The sequence below is a fragment of the Lontra canadensis genome, unplaced genomic scaffold (assembly GCF_010015895.1).
Source record: "Lontra canadensis isolate GAN:19392208 unplaced genomic scaffold, GSC_riverotter_1.0 scaffold41, whole genome shotgun sequence".
NCBI lineage: Eukaryota > Metazoa > Chordata > Mammalia > Carnivora > Mustelidae > Lontra > Lontra canadensis.
This window is the reverse complement of record NW_022631035.1, coordinates 17,306,672-17,329,451: the sequence shown is the minus strand read 5'-3', so window position 1 is coordinate 17,329,451 and position 22,780 is coordinate 17,306,672. Positions and strand designations below refer to the sequence as shown.

Sequence of the window (22,780 nt, the reverse complement as noted above, 5' to 3'; positions counted from 1 at the left end):
GCAGCTACCCAAGGATGGGAACGGCAGGATCAGGGAGAAAGAGGCAGGGTTGCCCCAAAGGTCAGCCCAGACAGGTCAGCAAGGTCAAAGACCGACTGATCGGGGCAGGCCAGGGCCAGGGAAGTGAGGTCAGCACCCAGGACCCACTCTGCAGGCACCGAGTCAGCTCAGGTCCACAGGAGATCCCTCTGACTGGAGAGTGACGACAGCGAGATCTCACCACCCTGGTCGGGGGGGCTGGAGGGAGACTCTCTGGAGCCCTGAGTCCTAGAATCTCAGAAAGGAGGGCAGTGAGGGGAGACCCAGGTGCCCAGCGGATGACCATGACAGGCAAGACCTCCCCAGGAAGCAGCCTGCTAGGGTCCCTCATGGTGGCTGCCCGACTAGGGCCCAGCTGGCTGCTCTGGGAGCCTGCCTCTCCCCCATGTCTGAGAGAGAGCTCCCTGCAGCCCCCTCCTGAGGGTCCTGGGGGGCCTGTATTGGGCACTGCCCGGGCCCCACGCAGACACGTAGCAATGGCCCCGGGACACGAACCAGGAGCCTAGAACTGCAGCCCAGCAGAGGGCTGGGCCCTCCTGAGGGCCCGAGGAGAGCCCAGCCCCTAGGCTGTGGACTGTGCCAGGAGGCATTTATGAGGGGCCCAAACAGATCCTAAGCCCATGCTGCAGCACAGCATCCCCTCCGACCCTGAGGAGGCCCCCAGGCTCCAGGGGATGAGAAGCTTCTCAAATGGCACCCTGATGGTCCCACCCTAATCTTGCCCTCTTCTGAAGATTTTGGGAGGGATGCTGTGCTGGACAGCAGCAAAGCAGGTGGCGGGGACTGGGGAGGGAGAGGCCAGGGCAACATGGCCCTTGCCTCCCAGCCTCCTCACACTTCCCCCTTCCCTCCTGGCAGCTCCCACCCAAGTTCTCTCTGCTCTTTTCATCAAGGGGGACTTCGTTCATGGCCTGTGCACAGTCTCCGTTCTGTCTGGATCACCCTCTCCTGAGACTCCTACTCACTGTTCAGCCTCACCTTGTTTGTCAACTCCTCCAGGAAGTCTTCCCTGCTCTGCCCTCCTCCAATCCTCTTAACCGGCCGCAAACCTGGGCTCTCAGAATGTTCTCAGTAAATATTTGTTGAATGAAATGAATACACGAACAAATAAAAGCCGCCTTCAAAGCATGTGGTTGTTTCCCCAACCTGGTGGGAAGCTGGTTTCTGCCCAGCCCTGGCCTCCCTCCCGAGAGGCGCGGCGCCGGCTGCGGCTGAGTGCGTGTCGGCGGGCCGGTGTGTGTCCAGGCCGCTCACCTCTTGCTCAGCTCCTTCAGGGCCCCGCTTCGGCACAGGCCCAGGTAATCCCCCAGCAGCTTCAGCTGCTCCCGGCAGCTTCGGACGAGGCGCATCTGCTCCACATGCTCGTACAGCGAGGCGTTCACCAGCTGCAGGTTGATGAGGGGCTGGGCCCGGATCTGCGTCAGGAACCGCAGGGCCTGCCGGCAGATCTGCAGCGCCGCCCGAGGACAGCGGGGACGGGACAGCACAGCCGTCTGGTGAGCGCCTCTGGGACAGGCACGGCCTTACCGACCTGCTCACCGCCCACCCTACTCCAAGGGCACCGTCTCCATTCTACAGATGAGGGAACGGAGGCCCAGGGGTGAAGTGACCTGGCCTAGGTCCACCGCTCATAAAAGTCAACGTGGGAACCCAGTAACCTAAGGCCCAAACCCAGTCCCCCTCCACGGCACCCGCTACAGCCCCTCTCCCCCTGGGCCCACAGACCCTTCCTACTCTTTCCTGTCTTCCTGGCCCCCATTTTCCTGCCTAACGGAAACAGGCACACCCCCAGGGCCGCCTCAGGAACCAGGTGACTGGCTGAGTCAGGCTCCAGCCACAGGAAGCCAGAGATCAGACACAGCTTAATAATGTTTCCCAAGCCCCCCAGCTCTTGCCAGCAGAACCAACCAGGGTCCCCCCGAGGCCCTGTGTGGAGATGAGGCATCAGTTCCGGCCTCTCCCAGCTCACAGGGTGTTGTAGGTCCCTCCCTCAGTCCTGACCCTCACGCCAAAGCCACTTACTGAGCACCTACTAAGTGCCAGACAGTGGGCTGTGGGTCTCAAGCACATCCTTTCCTCATGCTTATGACAAGCTAATGGGGAAGACGTCATCATCCCCATTTTTTTTTTAAGATTTTTTATTTATTTTCATCATCCCCATTTTATAAAGAAACTGAGGCTTCCAGGAGCCCTTCGAAGTGGCTTATCTAATCTACCTGCAGAAAGCGGAGCCCAGGCCTAAACTGAGCGTGGTCTCTGCACACTGGGCAGCCTCACTAAGGAGAAGCCCTCCCTGCCTCAGGGTCCTCCTCACTGTGACAAGGATGGAGGAGCCGAGACGTTCTCCATGATCAGCTACTGTGCGGTGGTTAGGAGTCAGGCTTTCAAGTCAGAACTGAATTTGAATCCTGGCTCTACCACTTCCTAGCAGTGTCACCTTCTAACATTAAACCTCTGTGACTCAGTTTCCTTGTCTGTAAAATGGGGAAAACAAAAGTACCTCCCTTATGGAATTATTTTGAGTAGAGATAAAAAACGTAGCATATCCTCAGGAATGGGAAATGCCTTCTGACTCTGAGTGCCTGTGTGGCCCCGCGGTCCCCTGAAGCATGGGGGACATAACAGAGCCCTCGGGAGATGGTCACACCGGAGGGTTAGGAGCCTCTGGCCTCCTGTCATCCAGCTCCACCACCATCTCTTGCCTCCCCCGCGATGGACAGCTCCTTTCCCCATGTCCCAGAGCCCTGAAGTACCAGCCCCCCCGGCCGGTGGGCAGCCGGGCAGCAAAGACCTGGGGATTCTCCTCCGACAGCTCGTCTCTATCCCTGGCCCAGCCCTTCCCACCACTCAGCTTCAGGTCTTGGGCGAGGCTCAGATGAAATCACACACTGGAATGTGTGCTGAGAGCTGCCAAGCGCCACAGACCGACTGGCAGGAGCTTCCTGCTCCCCCGGGACAGTTTCTGGCCTGTAGGCTTGCCGGAGACAGGCAAGAAAGAAGCCCCAGTCCCGGGATGACATCCTGCCAAGTGCCAGCTAGCCCTTCCCTAAGTGGATCAGCCAGAGGCAACAGTGAACAAGGAGGCCCCTAACCCATGAGCCAGCCACTTTCTATTTCGAATGTTCCTGTCTTTTCCCAGGCCAGGGATCTTTGAGAGTGAGAGCTGGATATTTCCTGATGTCAGATATGCCAAGAAAAGTACTGTCATTTTCTAGCTGGGAAAAGGAAGTGGCACAAGAATTACAGCAATGATTAAGAAGATGGCTTAACAAGGGTCCGGATGTTGTAAATAGTGAGTGTGTTTAATGGCCAAGGAATTATTTGCATTTGTGGTGGTTCTGAGGTTTAATATTCTACATGTAGTCAGTGAAATACTTTCCACTTGGGGCAAGAGTGAGGGACAGTGAAGCTAATGTCCTGGCGTTCCGGTCCCTAGCAAAGTGGAGGCTGGGGTCACACAGAATCTGAGAGTCACACACGTTCCCTGGGCTCTGATGACACATCCGCGGCCAGCAGGCCTGGGTCCTGAGAGAAGTAGGCAACTTCTCCTTTGTGCTTCTGTGTCTGTCTTTAAGCAGCAATCTGTGCCTCTGGGGTAAAGCCAAGTTTGTACTCCTTGAGGCAGGGCCTGACCAAGTGAATCAGGGGCTGAAGGTGTGACAGGCCTCAGGAGAAAGGAAGGGCACTAACACAGGGCCCTAAGACACGGCAGGGCCATCCCTGTTAGTCCTTACACAACCCGGAGGCACACACTTATGAATCCCTCTTTACAGACGAGGAAACTGAAGTCAAATAATTGGCTAATGGTAGCACAGCTAGGTCAGCGGGTAAGCTCAGGTGGAGAAGGGGAATGTGAAAGATCCTGGAAGACATCTAATTCAAAAGCATTTGAACATAGGGACCTAAGACTAAGTGATACTCACTGAACAAAGCAGGTTATAAAGCAGTACAAGTCCAGGATGATCCCAACTTTCAAAACGTATGTAAACAGATCCACAGAGAAGGCTGACACTCGGGGGTTTGGGGGGAGCATAGCTGGTTGGCCAGCCAGCCACCCACCCACCCATTTACATCCATCTACCCACCCACCCACCCATCATCTACCTATCCACATCCATCCACCCACCCACCACCCATCCACCCACAACGGTCCATCTACACATCTAGTCTATCCTAATTATCCTTCCTTATCTCTATCTATCTGTCTGGTTGTTGGTGCCTTACATAGTTTAGTCCGCGGCCAATGGGGAGCTGCAAAGAACCACCCTCAGACCTCCAGCTGAGGACCAAGGTGGCACTGACAGAGCTCTGCCCAGGGGCTAGAGACCAGCACCACGTTTTTCCCTTGGTTGGTCCCCTCCACCCCCATCATGGGGCCTGAACCAGTGACCTGGGCTTCCCTGGAGCCAAAGTCCTCCACACAGATGAAGAGCAGCAGCGAGAAGAGCGACCATTCCTCTGCCACTCAGCAGCCTGTGTGGCCATGAAAGGCCGGGCTCCAGGCTTACCGGGCGCTTGGTGAGGTCCCAGTTGTGGATGATCCTGGCCGGAATCACCGAGGCATCGTCTTGGTGGCAGATGTCACAGTAATAGAGGCCAGAGAAGGCACAAAGCTTGGGTCGTACGAATGAGAAGCCAATCTGTCGGGAGCAGCCTGGGGAGAAGGACGGCGGGAGAGTGAGCAGTGGGGCGGTGCGAGTTTGCGATTAGGGCAGGGGTTACTAAGCCGAAGGACCTGCTCTTTAAGGAAGGGACAGATCACAAAGGATACAGAGATAAAGGCACCCTCACTCATACGCATACTGCTCAGACACAACCCCATTCTTGAGCGATAAAAACAGAACCCTGTTAACAATTGTCATCGCCATTTTATAGCTCAAGAAATCAGTGCAGAGAGAGGCGAGGAGACCAGCCCCATCACGGGCCGATGACGTGGCAGAGCTGGCCACTGGACTGGGGTTGGGCTGCCACTAGCACCCACATCCTCTTTTGCCTAGCCGCCTGTGTTTAACGTTCCCACTGCTTGCTCACGCAGGCCAACCTCCTGTAGGTCTGCCCCCTCCACTGGGGCCCAGAAATGGAAGCGACCGAGTCTGGGCCTCAGTGAGCAGGGTAGGAGCTGGGGACCTGAGGCTGGCCACAGGGAGGGGGTGGGGAAGCCAGCTGGAGGTGGGGGCAGTCTGGACACTGCCTAGTGCAGGCTCGGAGTCAGAGATGCCCGATACCTCGGGACAGTGGGGCAGGGCCCAGCTTTAGCCGCTTGGCTGGAGGTCCCTCCGAGGTGGTGGGCAGCGAGAAGCTGGGTGGGGTATGCTCAGGGCAGAGCAAAAGCCTGGCTCTAATCCCGAGCACACATGGCTGCCTCCCACGGGCATGGGAAAAGGTCCCTTTGGACTTGGGACCAGAAGGGTCGGCTCGTCTGCTTCCTAGCTGCCTCATTCTAACCTTCACTGAATTTTTGCAAGGTTCCATTGTGGTCTCTGTAAAATTCAGCTGCTACATGCTCTTCTGTGGGGTGATTACAGAGTTTAAGCGAGAGGAGATTCTGAAAGCACCCTGTATACCATGAACACAGCCGAACGTCAGCAGTGGGTACGAGCCTGGCCACAGAGCCGTGCTTGCGGCAGGAAGGAAGCCCAAGCTCCCCGGGGGCTGGCAGGCGACAGGCACAGCGAGAGGTGCCCCTTGCCAGCACTAACGCCCACTGGGGGACCCTCCTCATGGGCTTTGGGGGCCTGGCCTCCTCCCTGAGCCCAACACCCACAGGCTGAAGGTGCAAAGTGTGAGGGTTGGGGGCTGGCGGAGGGAAGGGGTGAGCAGGGACCTGAACATGTTTTCTGCAGGAAGAAAACCGCAGACCACTTCCTTCCAGATGCCCAAAGCAGACTTTTCCTTCTAGTCCCACAGGCTCCAGCCGACAGGACGGCCCTCAAGCCACTTGGAGCCAGGTGTCCTGCTGTGGCGCTCTGCAGCAGGGTGAAATTCTCTCACAGCTGGCCTGGAGCACCCGTGGGGATGGAAACGGGTGTCTGGATCGGGGAGAAGAGCTGAAAATGGAATGTGAGCCGTGGACTATCTCACGCCTTGAAAAGCAAGGCAGTGGAGAGGGCCTATGGGGACTTGAGCGGAGCAAGGTTCTAGGACTGTCGAGGTCCTCATCTGACTCCACCTCGGGATAGGTACTGTGAGGAATAAATGAAATAATCCAAATAAAGCAACTGGCCCAGTGCCCCCCGCAGGAGAATCAGATCTGAGGACGGTAATGATATAGTAGGTGGACGGACTTGGAATAATACCCGTGATACATTCTTAAGTAGAAAAAAAAACAAGTTGTAGGACAATATAGATAGCTGAGCTGTTTCAAACCGGCCACAAGCCACAGGTACCCGTTTCAATTTAAATACCTTTACGTTAAACTGAAAATTCAGTTCCTTTAGCCACATTAGCTGCACATGGAGTACTCGGGAGCCACATGTGGCTTGACAGCAGAGATCTAGAACGTTTTCATCATCAGAGAAAGTTGCACTGCACAGCCCTGGGATGTACGAGCCCACTTTTGTAACGGAAGAAGACTGTGTGCACTTGCGAAAGCATGCAGGAATCTTTGGAAGGGCACCATGCCCCACTCCAAAAGGATCAAACGATATGGTAATGTGATAACGAAGGGGGTGGAGAACAGAGCTCCCCCGATGGAACTCCCTGAGCAGAAAGCAGCACTGTGCAGAGCTGCCGCCCACAGGTGCCGACCCCCGGTAGCGGCGCCGGCCTCCGTGGGCACTGGGGAGAAGCAGGGGCTACGCGCTGCCACATCCCAGGAGAACCTGCGTCAGGAAACTCCCACCCGAGGCAGCGGGAGGCGGGTGCATGGTGGGGGGAGGGGGACAGCGAATGGGCACCTGCACAGAAGCAGCCCTGGGAGTCCAGGCCTTTCTCCGTGGGGATGGCCACGAGGTACTGCAGGAGGAAGCCATTTTCCCGCGTGGCGAACTTCAGCACCTCCTGACAGTTTTCGTCCAGACTCCCACCCAGGGTCACGGCCTCCTCGGCTGTCTCCAGGTAGGACGCCAGGACCTTGCGTACCAGATCCCTCCACAGGGCGGCCTCCTCAGCGCTCCCGGCCTGCAGCTTCAGGACGGCCTTGGCCGTGATGATTTTGAAGAAGGAGGGGCCCCCAAGGCTCGTGTCTGGCAGGATGTCTCGGATGGTCTCAATTCCATGGCTGTCACTTAACATCTTCTCGTTGTTTCTCACTCGGAAGCATTTCAGAGACTCCAAGGAGAGGGAAAAAATATAGGGCATCCAGGTCCTGTCTGTGTACAGGTATAGAAGGGATTCTTTGATAGCGTCTGGCTCGGGATCTTGGGCAGAGGACCAACAGAATTGTGTGGCCTGGAGGGTTTCAGGCTCAGGGAGCAGGTCTGGGTGGGAGGGGAGGCCGCCCTGGGGGGCATCTGGGGGGTCCTCAGGTGGCTCGGGGTACTGGATATTGACCCACTCATCCTCTTGCTGCGGCCGGCACTTCTGCAGGGCCTCCCGCACGCGGTCCAGCCAGTCCTCAGCCTCATCCTGGGAGGATGCCCGCAGGGCCAGCTTCCTGCCGGAGAAGACCAGCTCGAATCGGCCATCGCTGTGCGCCGGCCCCACAGACTCGCAGCGCAGCAGCGAGCATGTCTCCACGCAGGCGCGCTCCTCAGTGTTCAGGTAGAGGCGGAACTCCAGGGGGGAGAGCTCGCAGAAGAGCTCCTTCCAAATGCCCATGGCCCCCCGCCGCTCCACGGTGCCCAGCTTCATGAGACCCCGGAACGGGTTGGACAGTCCTGGGGGCAGAAAGAAGCGCTTTAGACTGCGGGCCATTCCCCCCCTGCCCCACCGTCCTCACCCTCTGCTGCTGACCTTGTTCCTGAATTTTACCGAGACAAAAAAAGGACTCAAAAGATTACCTCCACAGACCCCTCACTCTGGCACTGGTACCCACAGTCTGACCTGCCCCTTGTCACAAAGGACGAACTGACGGCTCAGCCTGAGGCCAACCCCTCTGTGCTGGGGACACTCCTCCCCCCCTCCCCTGCCTACTCAAGGACAAGGACATTTCTCCAACAATCCTCTCTCCCTCTCCCGTGTCACTGCTTTCTCCCTTCCCTTCCGGATCATTCCCTCCAGCACACAAACATGCTGCTATTTCTGCCATCTTTAAAAATAGCTCTCTTGATGGCACTCACATCTCTAATTACCACCCTGTTCCTCCGTCCCCCTTTACAGAAAACCCCCTGAGGAGGTATCAAAACTGTCTCTAGTTCCCTTGCTCTCGTTCCATCTTGAATCTGCTCCAGTCAGGCGTCTGACCCCTCCTTCCACTGAAATTGCACTTGGAAAGCCCCATGCCCTCCTTGTTACCAACTCCAAAGGCTAATCGTTGGTCCCCAACTGGCCTGACCCATCAGCATCACTGGAGACAGCTGAGCCCCCTTTCTTTCCCTTGGCTGCTGAGGTGCCACTCTGGGTCTTTCTCAGCCCTAATAGGCCATTCTTCTGTTCCCTGAGCTCGTTCCTCCTTCTCTTCCTGACATCTCAACACGGGAGCACCCCAGAGCTCACTTCTGGGTCCTCTCCTCCATCAACACCCTCCTCCTACCTTGTCTTGCCCACTCGCAGGGCTTTATGCCAACAAGGCCCCCCCCGCCTTTTTTTTTTTTAAGATTTTATTTATTTATTTGACAGACAGAGAACACAAGTAGGCAGAGAGGCAGGCAGACAGAGAGGAGGAAGCAGGCTCCCTGCTGAGCAGAGAGCCCGATACGGGACTCGATCCCAGGACCCTGAGATCATGACTTGAGCTGAAGGCAGAGGCTTTAACCCACTGAGCCAACCACGTGTCCCTAGGCCCGGTTTTTATCTCCAACCTGAACCGTGCCCTTGAACCTCAGATTCAGATCTCTACCTGCTCTGTGTACATCTATTATCTAATAAGCACCTCAAAGCTGAATGCCTGAAAATGAATTCCTGACCCTCCCACTGCAGACCGGCTTCTCTCCCAACATTCCTCATCTCATAAATGGCACACTATCCTTCCAGCTGTTTGGGCTAAAAACCTTGGAGTTGTCCTTGATTTCCTTTCTTCCACATCACACATGCAGTCCGTCTGCACACCTTGCTGGCGTATCTGGAACACCCCACTCCTCACCACCTCCACCGCTACCACACGGGCTCAGTCGGCCGTCACCCCCGGCCTGGAGGATGGCGACAGCCACCTGGCTGGTCTCTCTCCCTGAGGTCCTTCAACATATGAGTCAGGATGACTCCCCATTTAAAGGGAGTCAGATCATGTCCCTCTGCCCCAAATCCCGCACTGGCTGCCATCTCCCTCAGAACAAAAGCTAAGGCCCCTCCTGGGGCCTGTGAGGCCTTCCGTCACTCTGCCCTCATCTCTAACCACCCTCTTCCCAACTCCTCGGTTTCCCAGGCATGTGCCCAAGGCAGGGGCTTTGCATTTGTTCTCCTGCTTGAGACACAAAAGTTGCCCTGGGCCTCCCTCCCTCCCTCCCTTCCCATCTCCTCAACGCTCATCTTATGTGTGAGGGCTTCCCTGGCCATGCCGCATGAAACAGTACACTCCCCACCTTGGTGCTCCCCAATTTACTCTCCTCCATAACAATGACTGTCACTGGCCCATACCATGCATTTATTTGTACATTCTCTTATTTCCTGCCTCGTGTACTAGGATATAAGTCTGTGAAGACAGAGACTTTGTTTTGCTTCCTGCTGTGTCCCCAGCACCTAGAACAGGCTGGCACGTCACAGAAAACCATCTGCTAAATGAGTGGGTGCCCAACCAGCACACCCTGCTCAGTGCTCCCTGTTTCACAGGGGTCTGCTGCCAAATGGGGGTCCACAGGACACGCAGTTCTCTCTCGCCCAGCCTGGACTAGCCTTGGAGATTTCAAACACCTGTACAGGGTCTTCCTACCCTTTGGGGAACCTGACGGCCTGGGCATGAAGCACACCTGCTTTGGCACAGTTACAGTCACAACGTGGACTTTAAGAAAAACCTAAATGAAGAGAGTATAGAGACCGGAGCTCTACCTATACTCCCCAAGCTAGGAACCTGGCCAGAACTGTCTGCTGGCTCACTGCAGACAGAGCGAGAAAGAGACGGACTCCTGGGCACACTTTTTTCTTTGTTTATGGGGGTTGTAGACAAACTGTGGTTATAGTTATTGACCACTGTCTAGAATCTCACAGGGCATGGGAATCGAGATGGCCTCACTGTCAATGGCACAGAGAGGACACTAACCAGAGAGCAGAGCTGATATACCCTACGGGAGCTGTTAAACCAGCCACCTAAGATAAAGGCCTTGGGAAGGGACATCGAAATGCCTTCGAGGGGCAGGGTTTGCTCCGGGCTCCAGGCAGAACCCAGGGTTTCGTATAATCATACGACTTCCAGGAAAAAGCTGCCATATTTCACTACATGAAACAGGTTTTTGAGCATTACCTTGTTGAGATTTTACAAGAAAATATAGTACTTTTCCTGAAATGCTTTCCTGAATTATTCCGCAAGGGTGCTCCTTATGACATCTGGGGAAGAGGCGCTGCCTGTGAGAAGACTCCCCCAGAGGCCGGCGGCGCCACTCTCTGGAAGGCGCTGCCCTGCGCGGCCAGGTCACTGGGAGCCCGAGGCCACCTACCCATCTGCCGGCGGTGCACCACCCGGAAGTTCTTATGCTCCTGCGCCGCGGCTGTCCTGCTCTTCCTGCTTCCTGGGGAAGGCGCACATGCTTTGTCTAAGGCTCCCGTGGAGAAGCTTTTTCTTGGTCCTTGAGAAAAATGCCGGAGGAGACTGGGACTCGACTCTGGCGTCCCTCCAGAAGAAGCCACGGAGCGTTCTGAGGGGCTCTCTGGGGGTGGCTCCTGGGGAGGCCGGTAGAAGTCATCCTCAGAGATCCAGCTCTTGCTTTTCTAGTGGGAAAGGAGTGAAGACAGGTTTGTTTCTTTCTTTTTTCAAGATTTATTATTTTTTTAAGATTTTATTTATTTGAGAGAGCGAGAGAGAGAGAGATCATGAGCAGGCAGGGAAGGGCAGAGGGAGAGGGAGAGGCAGACGCAGACTCCCAGCTGAGCAGGGAGCCCGATGGGGGACTCGATCCCAGAACCCTGGGATCCTGAGCCGAAGCAGACCCTTAACCGACTGAGCCACCTGGGCACTCCAGAGGTTGTTTTTGAAGCTTTTTAGGAACATCTTTATTGAGACACAATTCACCTATCATTAAATTAACCCATTTCAAGTGTCCAGTTTAACGGTTTCAATGTGTTCACAGAGTTGTGCAACCACCACCACAATCTAAATTTAGAACGTTTTCATTCTTCCAGAAAGAAAGCCCATGCCCATGAGCGGTCACTCCTCATTTCCCCTCAACTGCTCCGGTTCTAGGCAAGCAACAATCTACTTTCTGTTTCCAAAGATTCGTCCATTCTGGACATTTCGTATAAATGGAATCTTCTAACACATGATCTTTGTGTCGGCCTTCTTCCCCTTAGCACCGTGTTTTCAGGGTCTGTCCTCGTTACAGCAGCTGTGAGGACTTTATTTCTCTTTCTGACTAAATGGTATCCCAAGGTACAGATGTACCACAGTGTTTGCTCACAGGCCGATGGGATCAGGGTTGTTTCCCCTTCTGGCAATTATGAATAATGCTGCTGTGAACACTCATGTCCAAGATTTTGTGTGGATGTTTGTTTTCCATTTCCTTGGGCACATACCCGTGAGAGGAATGGATGGGTCATATGGTAATTAAGTGTAACTTTCTGAGGAATTTCCAAACTATTTTCCATAGTGGCTGCACCATTTTACATCCCCACCGGCCATGTAGAGGATTGCAATTTCTCCACATCCTCTCCACCATTTTTTGCTGTCTGTCTCTTTGCTTATGGCCATCCCAATGGGTGTGAAGTACCATCTTGCGGTTTGGGTTTGCAATCTCCCCAGTATCTAATGACACAGCAACCTTTCTTGTGCCTCGTGGACATTGGTATATCTTCTTTGGAGAAATGTCTATTCAAATCCATTGCCCATTCTTAAGTTGGTTTGGCTTTTTGTTTCTGTGTCATAGACAGAATTGTGTTCCCAACCAAGATATGTTAAAACCCTAGCCCCCAGTGTCTCAGAATGTGACCTTCTTTGGAAGTAGGGTTGTTGTAGATATAATTAGTTAAGAAGAGGTCATGCTAGGGGAAGGTGAGCCCTTCATTCAGTGTTATTGGTGTTCTTATAAGAGAAGAAAAGACACACACAGACACACAGAAGAGAATTCCAAGTGAAGACAGAGACACAGAGTGAGAAAGTCACGTGATGACAGAGGCAGAGCTGGGAGTATTGGGTCTTTGAGCCAAGGAACAACAGGGATTGCTGGCAACCCCGAGCTGAGAGAAGGGTGAAGAACAGATTCTTTCTCAGGACTTCCAGACAGTTCCTGCCATCTGGATTTTGGACTGCAAGCCTCCAGAACTATCAGAGAATGCATTTCTCTTCTTTTGAGCTATCCAATTTATGGTACTTCATTACAGAGGCCTTAGGACACAAACACAAGTTGTAAGGGTTCTTTATATACTTAGGATATTTGGGATACTAAGCCCACACCATATACATGGTTTGCAAATAATTTTTCCAATTCTGGGGGCTGTCTTTTCACTTTCTTGCTCGTGTCTTTTGAGGCACAAAATTTTAAAATTGTGCTTAAGTCCAATGTATCTATTTTTTCTTTTGTCTCTGCCTTTGGTGTTATATGTAAGACACCACTGTCTAAGTCAAGATTACAAAGATTTGGTCCTATGTTTTCTGCTAAAAGCTTTACGGTTTAGCTCTTACATTTAGGTCTATAATCTATTTTGAATTAATTTTTGCATATGGTATGAGGAAGGGGTCCCCCTTTATTCTTTTGCATGTGGATATCCTGTTATCCCAGCACCAATTGCTGAAGAGCTGTAGAGTTTTTCCACCCTGCTTATAGGGTTTGAGATGAGGGAGACATGGGTAAGCAGGACCCAAGGGCCTCACTGGCACCTCTGCTGGGGCTCCTCACTTCTGAGGAGGCCCCTGAAGCCCCAGGCAGCCAGGCCCTGCCCCTTCCCTTCTGTTGCTGAGTCTGAAGTTGCTTGCCAGCTGGGAGAAGTGGGGTGGGTCTGGGGTCAGGGGATTGTGGGAATGGATTTCAGCTTTTTCTTCTTCACTATTCAAGCACTCCCTGCCTTTTTGTGCCTAAGCATGGACGAGCAGAGGCAAGAAGAAAGCTGGTTGGACTGCCCTAAGTGGCTGTCTATACAGAGGAAATGACTCACACAAGGGGTGGGCCCAGTCCAGCTGTTTTGTTAAGTGTCACCAACCTCACCCTGAAGTTGCTATTTCCAACCCCTAAATCAGACTGCCCTCCCTGCTCTCACAGACAAGGAAGGGGAGCAGGGTTGGGACTGCCCTAGAAGAATCAGTTTGGCTGGTTTAATCTATTCTGATGCTAGATGTCTCCTTAAGCCAAGAGTAGAGAGCTCTGAGTCAGGAGTGTGAGGGCCTCACAATGCTGGGCTTCCAGGGCTTCCTCCAAAAACCCTCCAAATTAGCAGGTGTTTCCTTCTGCCAGTGCCAGGACAATGTGTCAATCTGGGTGGCTACTTGAGTGCCACCTGCAACACAGGATTCTGAGCAAAGCCTGCCTAGGCCACAGAGACCCAGGGGAGCTCCCTTAGGAAAATGGACAGGAGGAGCCTCACAGAGCCGGGGGTACCTACCTGGGAAGTCTTGTGGCCTCCCATCCCCAGCTAATGGCTCCAGTGGGAAAGAGCACTATTCCTTAAGTCTCAGCCCAGAGGTCATCCATCACCTCCTCCTGGACGCTTTTCTTATCATTCCCCAGTCTACACTCCTCCCACATCCCAGCTGGCTCAGGGACCCCTCTGGGCTCCCATGGCATTCTTTGCTTACCCCTAGCCCTAGTACCTATGAAGCTGTTTGCAATTTTTCATCCCCCCCACAACTTTTTTTTTTAAGATTTTTATTGATTTATTTATCAGAGAGAGAGAGAGGGACAGCAAGAGAGGGAACACAAGCAAGGTGAGTGGGAGAGGAAGAAGCAGGCTCTCCGCTGAGCAGGGAGCCTGATGTGGGGCTTGATCCCAGGACCCTGGGATCATGACCTGAGCCAAAGGCAGACACTTAACGACTGAGCCACCCAGGTACCCTGTCTTTCATTTTTCTTAATGCCTGGCACAGAGTTATAACAGATGAGGGAATAAATCTTGACTATCCCAATGTCTTTAGCATGAAATAAGAAGGGTGGGGTGAAGGGATGAGAAGGAAGGAGACAAATGTGAATTGTGAGGTGATGATCATTGGTGAGGGCTTCTCTTTCCGAAGATGCGAGGGAGACTGCTAGGAAATGTTCAGACACGGGCCAGTGGCCATAGGTCAGTCACCAGGAAATGATACTCGAGGGAAAATCTTTTGTTCTCTTAGGCAACAGAGAAAAAACAGTGGGAACATTGGGTCCTTGGAGCTTTTGTGCACAGGCCTGGAAGGAGCTCTCTGCAGCTGTGCCCCAGCCCAGCCTCCCTCCCCCGCACCACACCATGAGGTGGGGAGGGCAGAGCACATCACTGTTGCCCTTCTCCCTCCCCTTTCCTACCACCTTCCTACCTTCTGCTCATCTAAGGCCCCACATCTGGCCAGTTCCGTCCCTGTAACAGTGAGGGAAACCACCATCAAGCAAGGGTCTGAGCCAGAGCAGCACCTGCCACTAGGGACCCAAGACAGAGGAATGTCACTTGAGCTACTAAAGGTACAGTAGGCCAAAAACAACAGCTAAGTCTCAGAGGGGAGACTCTGGCTGAGGAGAGAGATACTAGGCGTCTGGACTGTTTTCAGAAAAAGTGCTTTTTAGCCAGTTTAGCCTCGTTACGTCACGCGAAGAGATTTCGCCTGCACTCCTGTGTGGGGGAGGGGACCACATGGCACAGGCAGTGATGAGGGGACCACATGAGGGTAGTGATCAGGATGAAGTTTTAGAATTCAGACTGTCCTCTGGAATGAAACTGAGAAATCAATTCACAACCCCCCAGATTCCACAAATAAAAGTTCCCTTAACTCCCCCACTCCCTGCTCCTTTCCTTCCCAGCTCTTGTCACCAGCATAGTCATGATGTGGGTAGTGACTTGTCTAATCCAGTGTCTGTCTGCAGGGAGCAGGGCCCGTGCCCATCCTGTTACTTCACTGCACCAAGCATGGTGCTTGGCCCAGAGCAGGGCCTTATTTTGAGTGAATTGAAAATAATGGTCTTGGGGCACCTGGGTGGCTCAGTGAGTTAAGTAAGCCTCTGCCTTTGGCTCAGGTCATGATCTCAGGGTCCTGGGATGGAGCCCCACATCAGGCTGTCTGCTCAGCAGGGAGCCTGCTTCCTCCTCTCTACCTGCCTCTCTGCCTACTTGTGATCTCTCCCTCTGTCAAAAAAAAAAAAAAAAAAAGAGAAAGAAAATAATGGTCTTTCTTTAATGAAAGACTGAGTGGCTCTCATGGTGATACAACTTGTTAGTGACTACCCTCTACTCCCCACACTGTCCACCCCACACTGCCCAAGTGTCAAATAAATAGCAGTGACTCAGTGTCTGACGCACAGAAAGATGAGAACAACAGAGGTGACACACGGGGCAGGGCACTACCCTGTCCGAGAGCTGGGGGTGCACTGGACCAGTGTGAGCCCAGAGGCTGTCTACTGAGTGCACGGATGAGTGGGTCCTGTGGCCCTCAGCAACCTGACTCCCCTGAGGCCTGCAGTGAGGTGGAGCCTGCCCTGGTCAGACCAACTAGCCCACCTGGTGCACTCGATGGTGTACTTCTCAGTGTAAACTCACAAGTTAGCATCTCCAGAGTCTCTGAGAGTTCTTGAACTATTAATTATGCCTATACTCTCCCAGGTACAGTACTCAGAGCTGACATTACAGAGGGGAGCAGACACGTTGTTTTATATCAGAGAGCTGATATGCGAGTCCCAGGGCAGAAAACAAACAAGTAGACAGATCGAGAGACAATATGATTTCACACAGTGATGCGTGTTATAAACAAAGTAAAGCAGGTAAATGGGAAAGGGAGTCCCTGGGGATGGTGCTTTTGAGCACCATCAAGAAAGGTGGAGATAAAGGCGAGGAAAAGGAGCGAGCTGGGAAAAGGTCCCGGCAGCAAATGGAAAAGCCTGGGGCTGGAAGGAGCTTGTTTTGACAGGAGCTGCAAGGAGGCCAGAGCATCAACACTCCATGAGCAGAGGAGCATGGGTGACAAGCTGCCCTGTCCCATCAGCTCTGGGATCCTGGCAAGACAGGATGTCTGAGCCGATGTTAAGACTGGAGTGAACTCAACTCGGTCAATGCCACCCCGTGGAGCCCTGCGGGGGCACACAGCCACAGACCCTAGGGAGAGCCCTCTGCTGCCAGCTCAAGGTACGGGCTGCAGAGGTATTCTCCTTCACCCTTCAGAGTGATGAAAGTTGTCTGCTCAACCTTCAGGGTCCTGTGACATTCTGGGCCCTGAGGCAATCCTTAGGACAGTAAAAATGGAGAATGTGACCCTCACTTACACAGTGACATGATTTACATAGTCATAGTCAGTAAGCGGAGCTAGTCCATCAGCTATCCCTATGGAAAAACACGACTTTTGACTCCTACCTCACACCATACACAAAAATTAATCCCAGAGGGATCATAAACCTAATTGCAAAAGGTAAAACAGTAAAGTTTCTAGATGAAAATACAGGGCTTTTCAGTCTCACTGCTTTGGGTAGATAAAGAGTTTAAAAAAAGACCCAAAACATATTAACCACAGAGAGACTGATAAATTGAAGATCATTAAAATCAAGAACTTCTGTTCCATGAAAGATACCATTAAGAGATTTAAAAGGCAAGCCAGAGACTCAAAGAAGACATCTACTATATGTATTTATGCTATATATTTTTTTCTCTAATAAATGACCTATTCATAGTACATAAAGAGTCCCTACAAAGAAATAAGGTAAATACACACAACTCAATTTAAGAATGAAACAATGACTGGGGCATCTGGGTGGCTCAGTGGATTAAAGCCTCTGCCTTCGGCTCAGGTAGTGATCCCAGGGTCCTGGGATTGAGCCCCGCATAGGGCTCTCTGCTCAGTGGGGAGCCTGCTTCCTCCTCTCCCTCTCTGCCTGCCTCTCTGCCTACTTCTGTCAAATAAATAAATAAAAATCTTTAAGTCATTGTTTCATTCTTTTTTTTTTTTTTAAACACTTCCAAAAGAGGACTGGCCAATAAGGAAACAAGAAGGTATCAAAATCTTTGGTCATCAGGGAAATGCAAATTAAACCACAGTGAGGGGCGCCTGGGTAGTGCAGTGGGTTAAGCATCCGACTCTCGGCTTCAGCTCAGGTTGTGATCTCAGAGTCCTGGGATCGAGCCCTGCATCTGGCTCTGTGCTCAGTGAGGAGTCTGCTTAAGACTTTCTCCCTCTCCCTCTGCCCCCTCCAACCCCCTTCCACATGTGCATGTGCTCTCTCTCAAATAAATAAAATCTTAAAAAAAAACCACGGTAAGATACCACTACATACCTTTTAAAGTGGCTAAAAATAAGACTGATGACACTCGTGGCTAGGATAAAGAGCAATGAAAATGCTCATGTATTGGGGCGCCTGGGTGGCTCAGTGGGTTAAAGCTTCTGCTTTCAGCTCAGGTCATGATCCCAGGGTCCTGGGATTGAGCCCCACATTGAGTTCTCTGCTTGGTGGGGAGCCTGCTCCCCGCAACCCTCTCTCTGCCTACTTGTGATCTCTCAAATAAATAAATAAAATCTTTAAAAAAAAATGCTCACGTATTGCTAGGGTGAGTACAAGTCTGTACAAGCACTGTTAGAAAATGCTTGGCAGTAGCTACTAAAGGTAAACATGGGCCTGCCCAATGACCTGGCAATGCCACTCCTAGATATACCCACAGAAATGAGTAGAGAGAGTCACTGAAAGGCAAGTGCAAGAATGTTCACGGCAGCTTTCATCGTAGTAGGCAGAACCCGGAAACAACCCAAATGTCTGTTAGCAGGAGAACGGGCAGATGCACTGGGATATAGTCTGACCGGGGAACACTACGGAACAACGGCAAAGAACAGAGTATAGCCTCGCGCTAAATGCGCAGGTTAACCTCACAGACAAATGCTCAGTGAAAGAAGCAAGGGTGCATATTGTACAAATTCACTGATATCAATGAAGTTCAACAACAGGAAAATGAATCTGTGGGGCTACAAGTCAGAATGGAGGCTTCCTTTGGAAGGGAACAATGGCAGAAGGCATGGGAGAACCTTCTGGTGGGCTGGAAAGCGTCTATATTTTATTTATTTATTTATTTATTTATTTATTTACTTAAAACATTTTAAAAAAAGATTTTACTTATTTGAGAGAGAGAGAAAGAGTGAGCACAAGCAGGGGAGTGGCAGGCAGAGGGAGAGAGACAAGCAGGCTCCCCGCTGAGCAGAGAACCTGATGCGGGGCTCGATCCCAGGACCCAGGGATTTTCTAAGGGGGAAATTATAGTCTTTTTAACAAATGGTGTTGGTACAATGGGCTATCCATATGCAGAAGAATCAATTTGGACCCCATCCTTATACCATATACAAAAATCAACTCAAAAGGGATCATAGATATAAACAGAAGAGCTACAACCATAAAATTTTTAGAAGAACAGATAAGAGTAAATCTTTGTGACCTTGAATTAGGGAATGAGTATAGAGATGACACCAAAAGCACAAATGATGAAAGAAAAAAAACAGATAAATTGGATGATATCAAAACTAAAAACATTCATGCTGTGATACCACCAAGAAAATGAAAAGATAACTCACAGGATGGGAGAAAATAGTTGCTAATTATGTATCCAATAAGGGTATAGAATCCAGAATATATAAAGAACTATTATGATTCAATAATAAAAAGACAAAAAAAAAATCCTACTTAAAAATGGGCCAAGGTTTTGAATAGACATTTCTCCAAAGCAGATAACATAAATGGCCAAAAGGCACATAGAAAGAGGATACTCCACATCATTAGTCATTAAAGAAAAGCAAATCAAAACATTCATAATGAGATACTACTCCTTACCCCCTAGAATAGCTATAATAACAATTTTTATGGAGACAATAAGATCTGTTGGTGAGGATGTAGAAGAAAACACTGCTGGTGGGAATATAAAATGGGGAGCTGCTTTGGAAAACAATTTGGCAGTTCCTCAAAAGGTTAAATGCAGAATTACCATGTGACCCAGAAATTCTACTGCTTGGTATGCACCCAAGACAATTAAAAATATATATCCACACAAACACTTGTGCATCAATGTTCACTGCAGTTTTACTTGTAATAGCCAAAATATGGGGCAAAAACCAAATGTCTATCAACTGATGAAGGACAAAATAAAATGTAATGTGTTCATATAATGGAATCTAATCTACGATGAATTATTACTCACTGAAGTACAGATCAGGCTACAAAGGGGAAAAATCCTGAAAATAATACGTTAATTGGAAGAACCCAGTCACAAAAAGATTACGTATTACATGATTCCATTTACATGAAATGTCCAGAAGAGCAAATCTATAGACAAAGGAGATTAGCTATTGCCAGGGGATGAGAGGAGTGAGGTTGGGGTGGCGGTGGGGGAGGAGAATCGGATGGGGAGTCACTGCTAATGGCAAGGGATTTCTCTGATGCAGGATGAAAAAGTTTTCAAGTTAGATCGTAGTGACAGTTGCACAACCTTGCAAATATACGAAAAAAGTTGAATTATACACTTCAATTAGGTTAGTTATATATGATAGGAGTTATAGCTCAAAAAAGCTGTTAAAAACAAGAGTGTGTGTGCGCATCTCTCCTAGTCTATTTCATGGCCTTGGCCCCATCCTGAGTTATAGGACCTGGAAGCTACAGGCCAGATGAAAGATGCACATGGGTGGAGCTGAAAAAGCAAGACTATCTCCCAACACGAACACCAGACAGCAGCTGGGATAAACTCAGGGCTTTGTGTGTCCACACGCACATGGGCGTACAGCTTCCAACCCAGGCTGTTCATGACACAAGACAAATGCAAAATGGCCAAACAATTTGGGTCCACAGCTTTGATGACAGTTCTCAAGCCTCTGACCCATGGCTCTGCCCAGAAGATTCCCAGGGCTGGCTTCCCTCGGGTTATCCACAAAGTAGACTGGCTTATATAAGAACAGCACTGCCTAACGGAAATAGAATTCCAGTCTTGTGTGTCATTTTAAAATGTTCTACTAGCCACATTTTTAAATTGTAAAAAGAAACAGGTGAAATTAATTTTGGATAATATAGTTAACCCAACATATCAAAAATACTTTCATTTTAACATGTAATCAGTGAAACTTTATTGAGATATTTCACATTCCTTTTTTCATACTAAGTCTTCAAGATGCGGTGTTTACACAGCTTGTCTCAGTTTGGACTAGCCACATTTTAAGTGCTCATGGCTGCCATTTTAAGTGGCTCATGGCTGCCATACTGGTCAGAGCAGTTGTAAGTGTGGTTCATGTTGCAAGACTCAATATTCTCAAAGTTTGGTATTTTAGATGATATGAATTTAAAAATAACAAGTACTAAGGAGGAAACCAAGGCCCAGTGAGGTGAAGCGCCTGGCCTGAGGCCTTACGCTGATAAGTGCCAGTGGTTAAGAACAAGAGCAGAGTCTACAGTCAGATGAGAATTATCTTCTCCACGGGGTTGATGTGAGATGACAAGAGACACCTGTGGGAAGGGACTGGCCCAGTGCCTGGCTCACATCCACCAAGAGACATGGGGGCTAACACGGAGAAGGCAGAGACCCCTCGGGGTCACGAGCCCGAGATGCCCTGCACCAGCTCTCAGACAGTTCCCCAGGACCACCCCCTGAAAAGCTTGTACCACTCACCGGACTGGTGGGTGAGGACACCCCAAGGCTCCATGCAGCTCCGTCATCCTCCAGGGGCTTCTGCTGGCCACTCCCCTGGGCCAGCGCTTGGGCCGGCACTCTCATGGGACTGCCAGGCTGCTGGCCCAAAGCACTTCCCAAAGGGACAGCTTGGGCAGTGCCCGACAGCGGCAGGCCCAGGGCGCCAGGGGCCCAGGCAGGGGGCTCCTGCTTGCGATGCCCATCTGGAGCCACAGGGGACGCCTGCGCCGGGAGGGGCTCTGCGGGCCCATCAGACGGGATGCTGGCCTCCGGGCCAGGGAGGGAGAGTGAGGCCCGCCCAGTGGGAATTTCTGCTTCTCCACCGAGTCCGCCCAGTCCGTTGGTCGGCACAGAGTTCACCTGGGCTTTGCTGAATTCCGACAGCACCCTAAAAGTTTTTAAACAAAGAAACCTGTGTGACAGGTTGTCTGTGAGAATGCCCAAGGCTAGGGGGCAGTGGTTAAGAATGGAAAACTGCTGTATTGTGATTTCAGAAACAAAACAAACAACACTCTCGTCACTGTCCATTGCTCCCTTGCTCCCACACAGCCCTCCTCTGACAGGCCTCACGAAACTTCTCCCCGGCTGGGACTCAGAACCCACTCCTGGGACCCAGACTGAGGGGAAGTGAGGACCCACTCTGTTCCTGGGACAGTAAGTGGACAGCAGGGTCGGGGGGGAGGTGCGAGGGCCCGGCTGCCTTGGAGCCAGACTGCAGGTGGAGTCCAGGAAGCCTGCCGTGCCCAGGGCCTACCGCCGGAGATCAGAGTACACAAGGTGCGTGAGTGTGTACGCAAGCAGACACGGGCTGTGCGCTCCTCCAGTGGGACTGACTCTTCCTGCCCCTCAAGGGTGTACAGGGAATGCAGGGAGCCAGTGCTACTGCCTTTGTGTACACACGCACGCACGCACACATACACATGGAAACATACTCCTGGGCCTTCTAAAATGAGCACTGGCTAGCGGCTGCTCCCCCTTCTCCTGGGTCTTCTGAGAATCCAAGTTCTGTTTCTCAAGCAAACTATTTTGCTGTCTCCTCCTCTGCTTATGAACCCAGTAGAGTACGTCATGGGCAAATGCAGGTTCATATGGCAACAAAGCTAGCTGGGCCCAAGAGATTGCATCTATCTGCCCTAATGGCTTAGACTGGGTCAGAAGGTATGTCAAACTCCCCTTAATGCTGGCTTAGGGAAATGAGGATTTTAGAACTCACATTTTTACCCTGGTGTCTTTTGGCCGAGCTCTGCTCTTACTTACAACATCAAAACCCCAAACAATATTTCAAGACATGCTAGTTAGTCCAGGATTGGTGACCAACCCATGCATTTACGGGCAACTGATTTTCAACCAAGACATTTCAGTGGGGGAAGAAGACTTTTCAACAAATGGTGCTGGGATAAGTGAATAGTCCCCATGCAAAAGAATGAAGTTGGACTCCTTTCTCACATGATTTAAAAAATGAACTCAAAATGGATCAAACATCTAAAGGTTAAGAGCTAAAACTATCAAACTCTTAGAAGGAAATAGGTATAAATCTTTGGATCAGGCAGTGGCTTCTTATAATACGACATTCAATGGATAAGCACCCAATTAAAAAACAGGTTAAGTTGGACTTCATCAAAACTAAAAGCTTTTGTGCTTCAAAAGGATACTGTCAGGAAACTAAAAAGACAACCCACAGAATAGGAAAAAATATCTGCATATCTTATAGGCAAGTATTATCATATACCTGAAAAGGTCTAGTCTCTAGAAC

The 22,780-nt window shown here is 51.1% G+C and overlaps 1 protein-coding gene across 3 annotated transcripts in view; it reads right to left on the bottom strand.

The window, feature by feature from the left end:
* Window positions 1–22,780, bottom strand: part of PLEKHM1 (pleckstrin homology and RUN domain containing M1) — a 44,277-nt gene that overhangs the window by 5,306 nt on the left and 16,191 nt on the right. For all 3 annotated transcript variants that reach the window (XM_032870972.1, XM_032870973.1, XM_032870971.1), the window contains 5 exons: window positions 21,007–21,415; window positions 10,725–10,995; window positions 6,936–7,856; window positions 4,548–4,693; window positions 1,294–1,487 (listed from right to left, as the gene is read on the bottom strand). In XM_032870972.1, coding sequence (XP_032726863.1) covers window positions 1,294–1,487; window positions 4,548–4,693; window positions 6,936–7,856; window positions 10,725–10,995; window positions 21,007–21,415 — 1,941 coding nt within the window. The remainder of the gene's footprint in view (window positions 1–1,293; window positions 1,488–4,547; window positions 4,694–6,935; window positions 7,857–10,724; window positions 10,996–21,006; window positions 21,416–22,780) is intronic.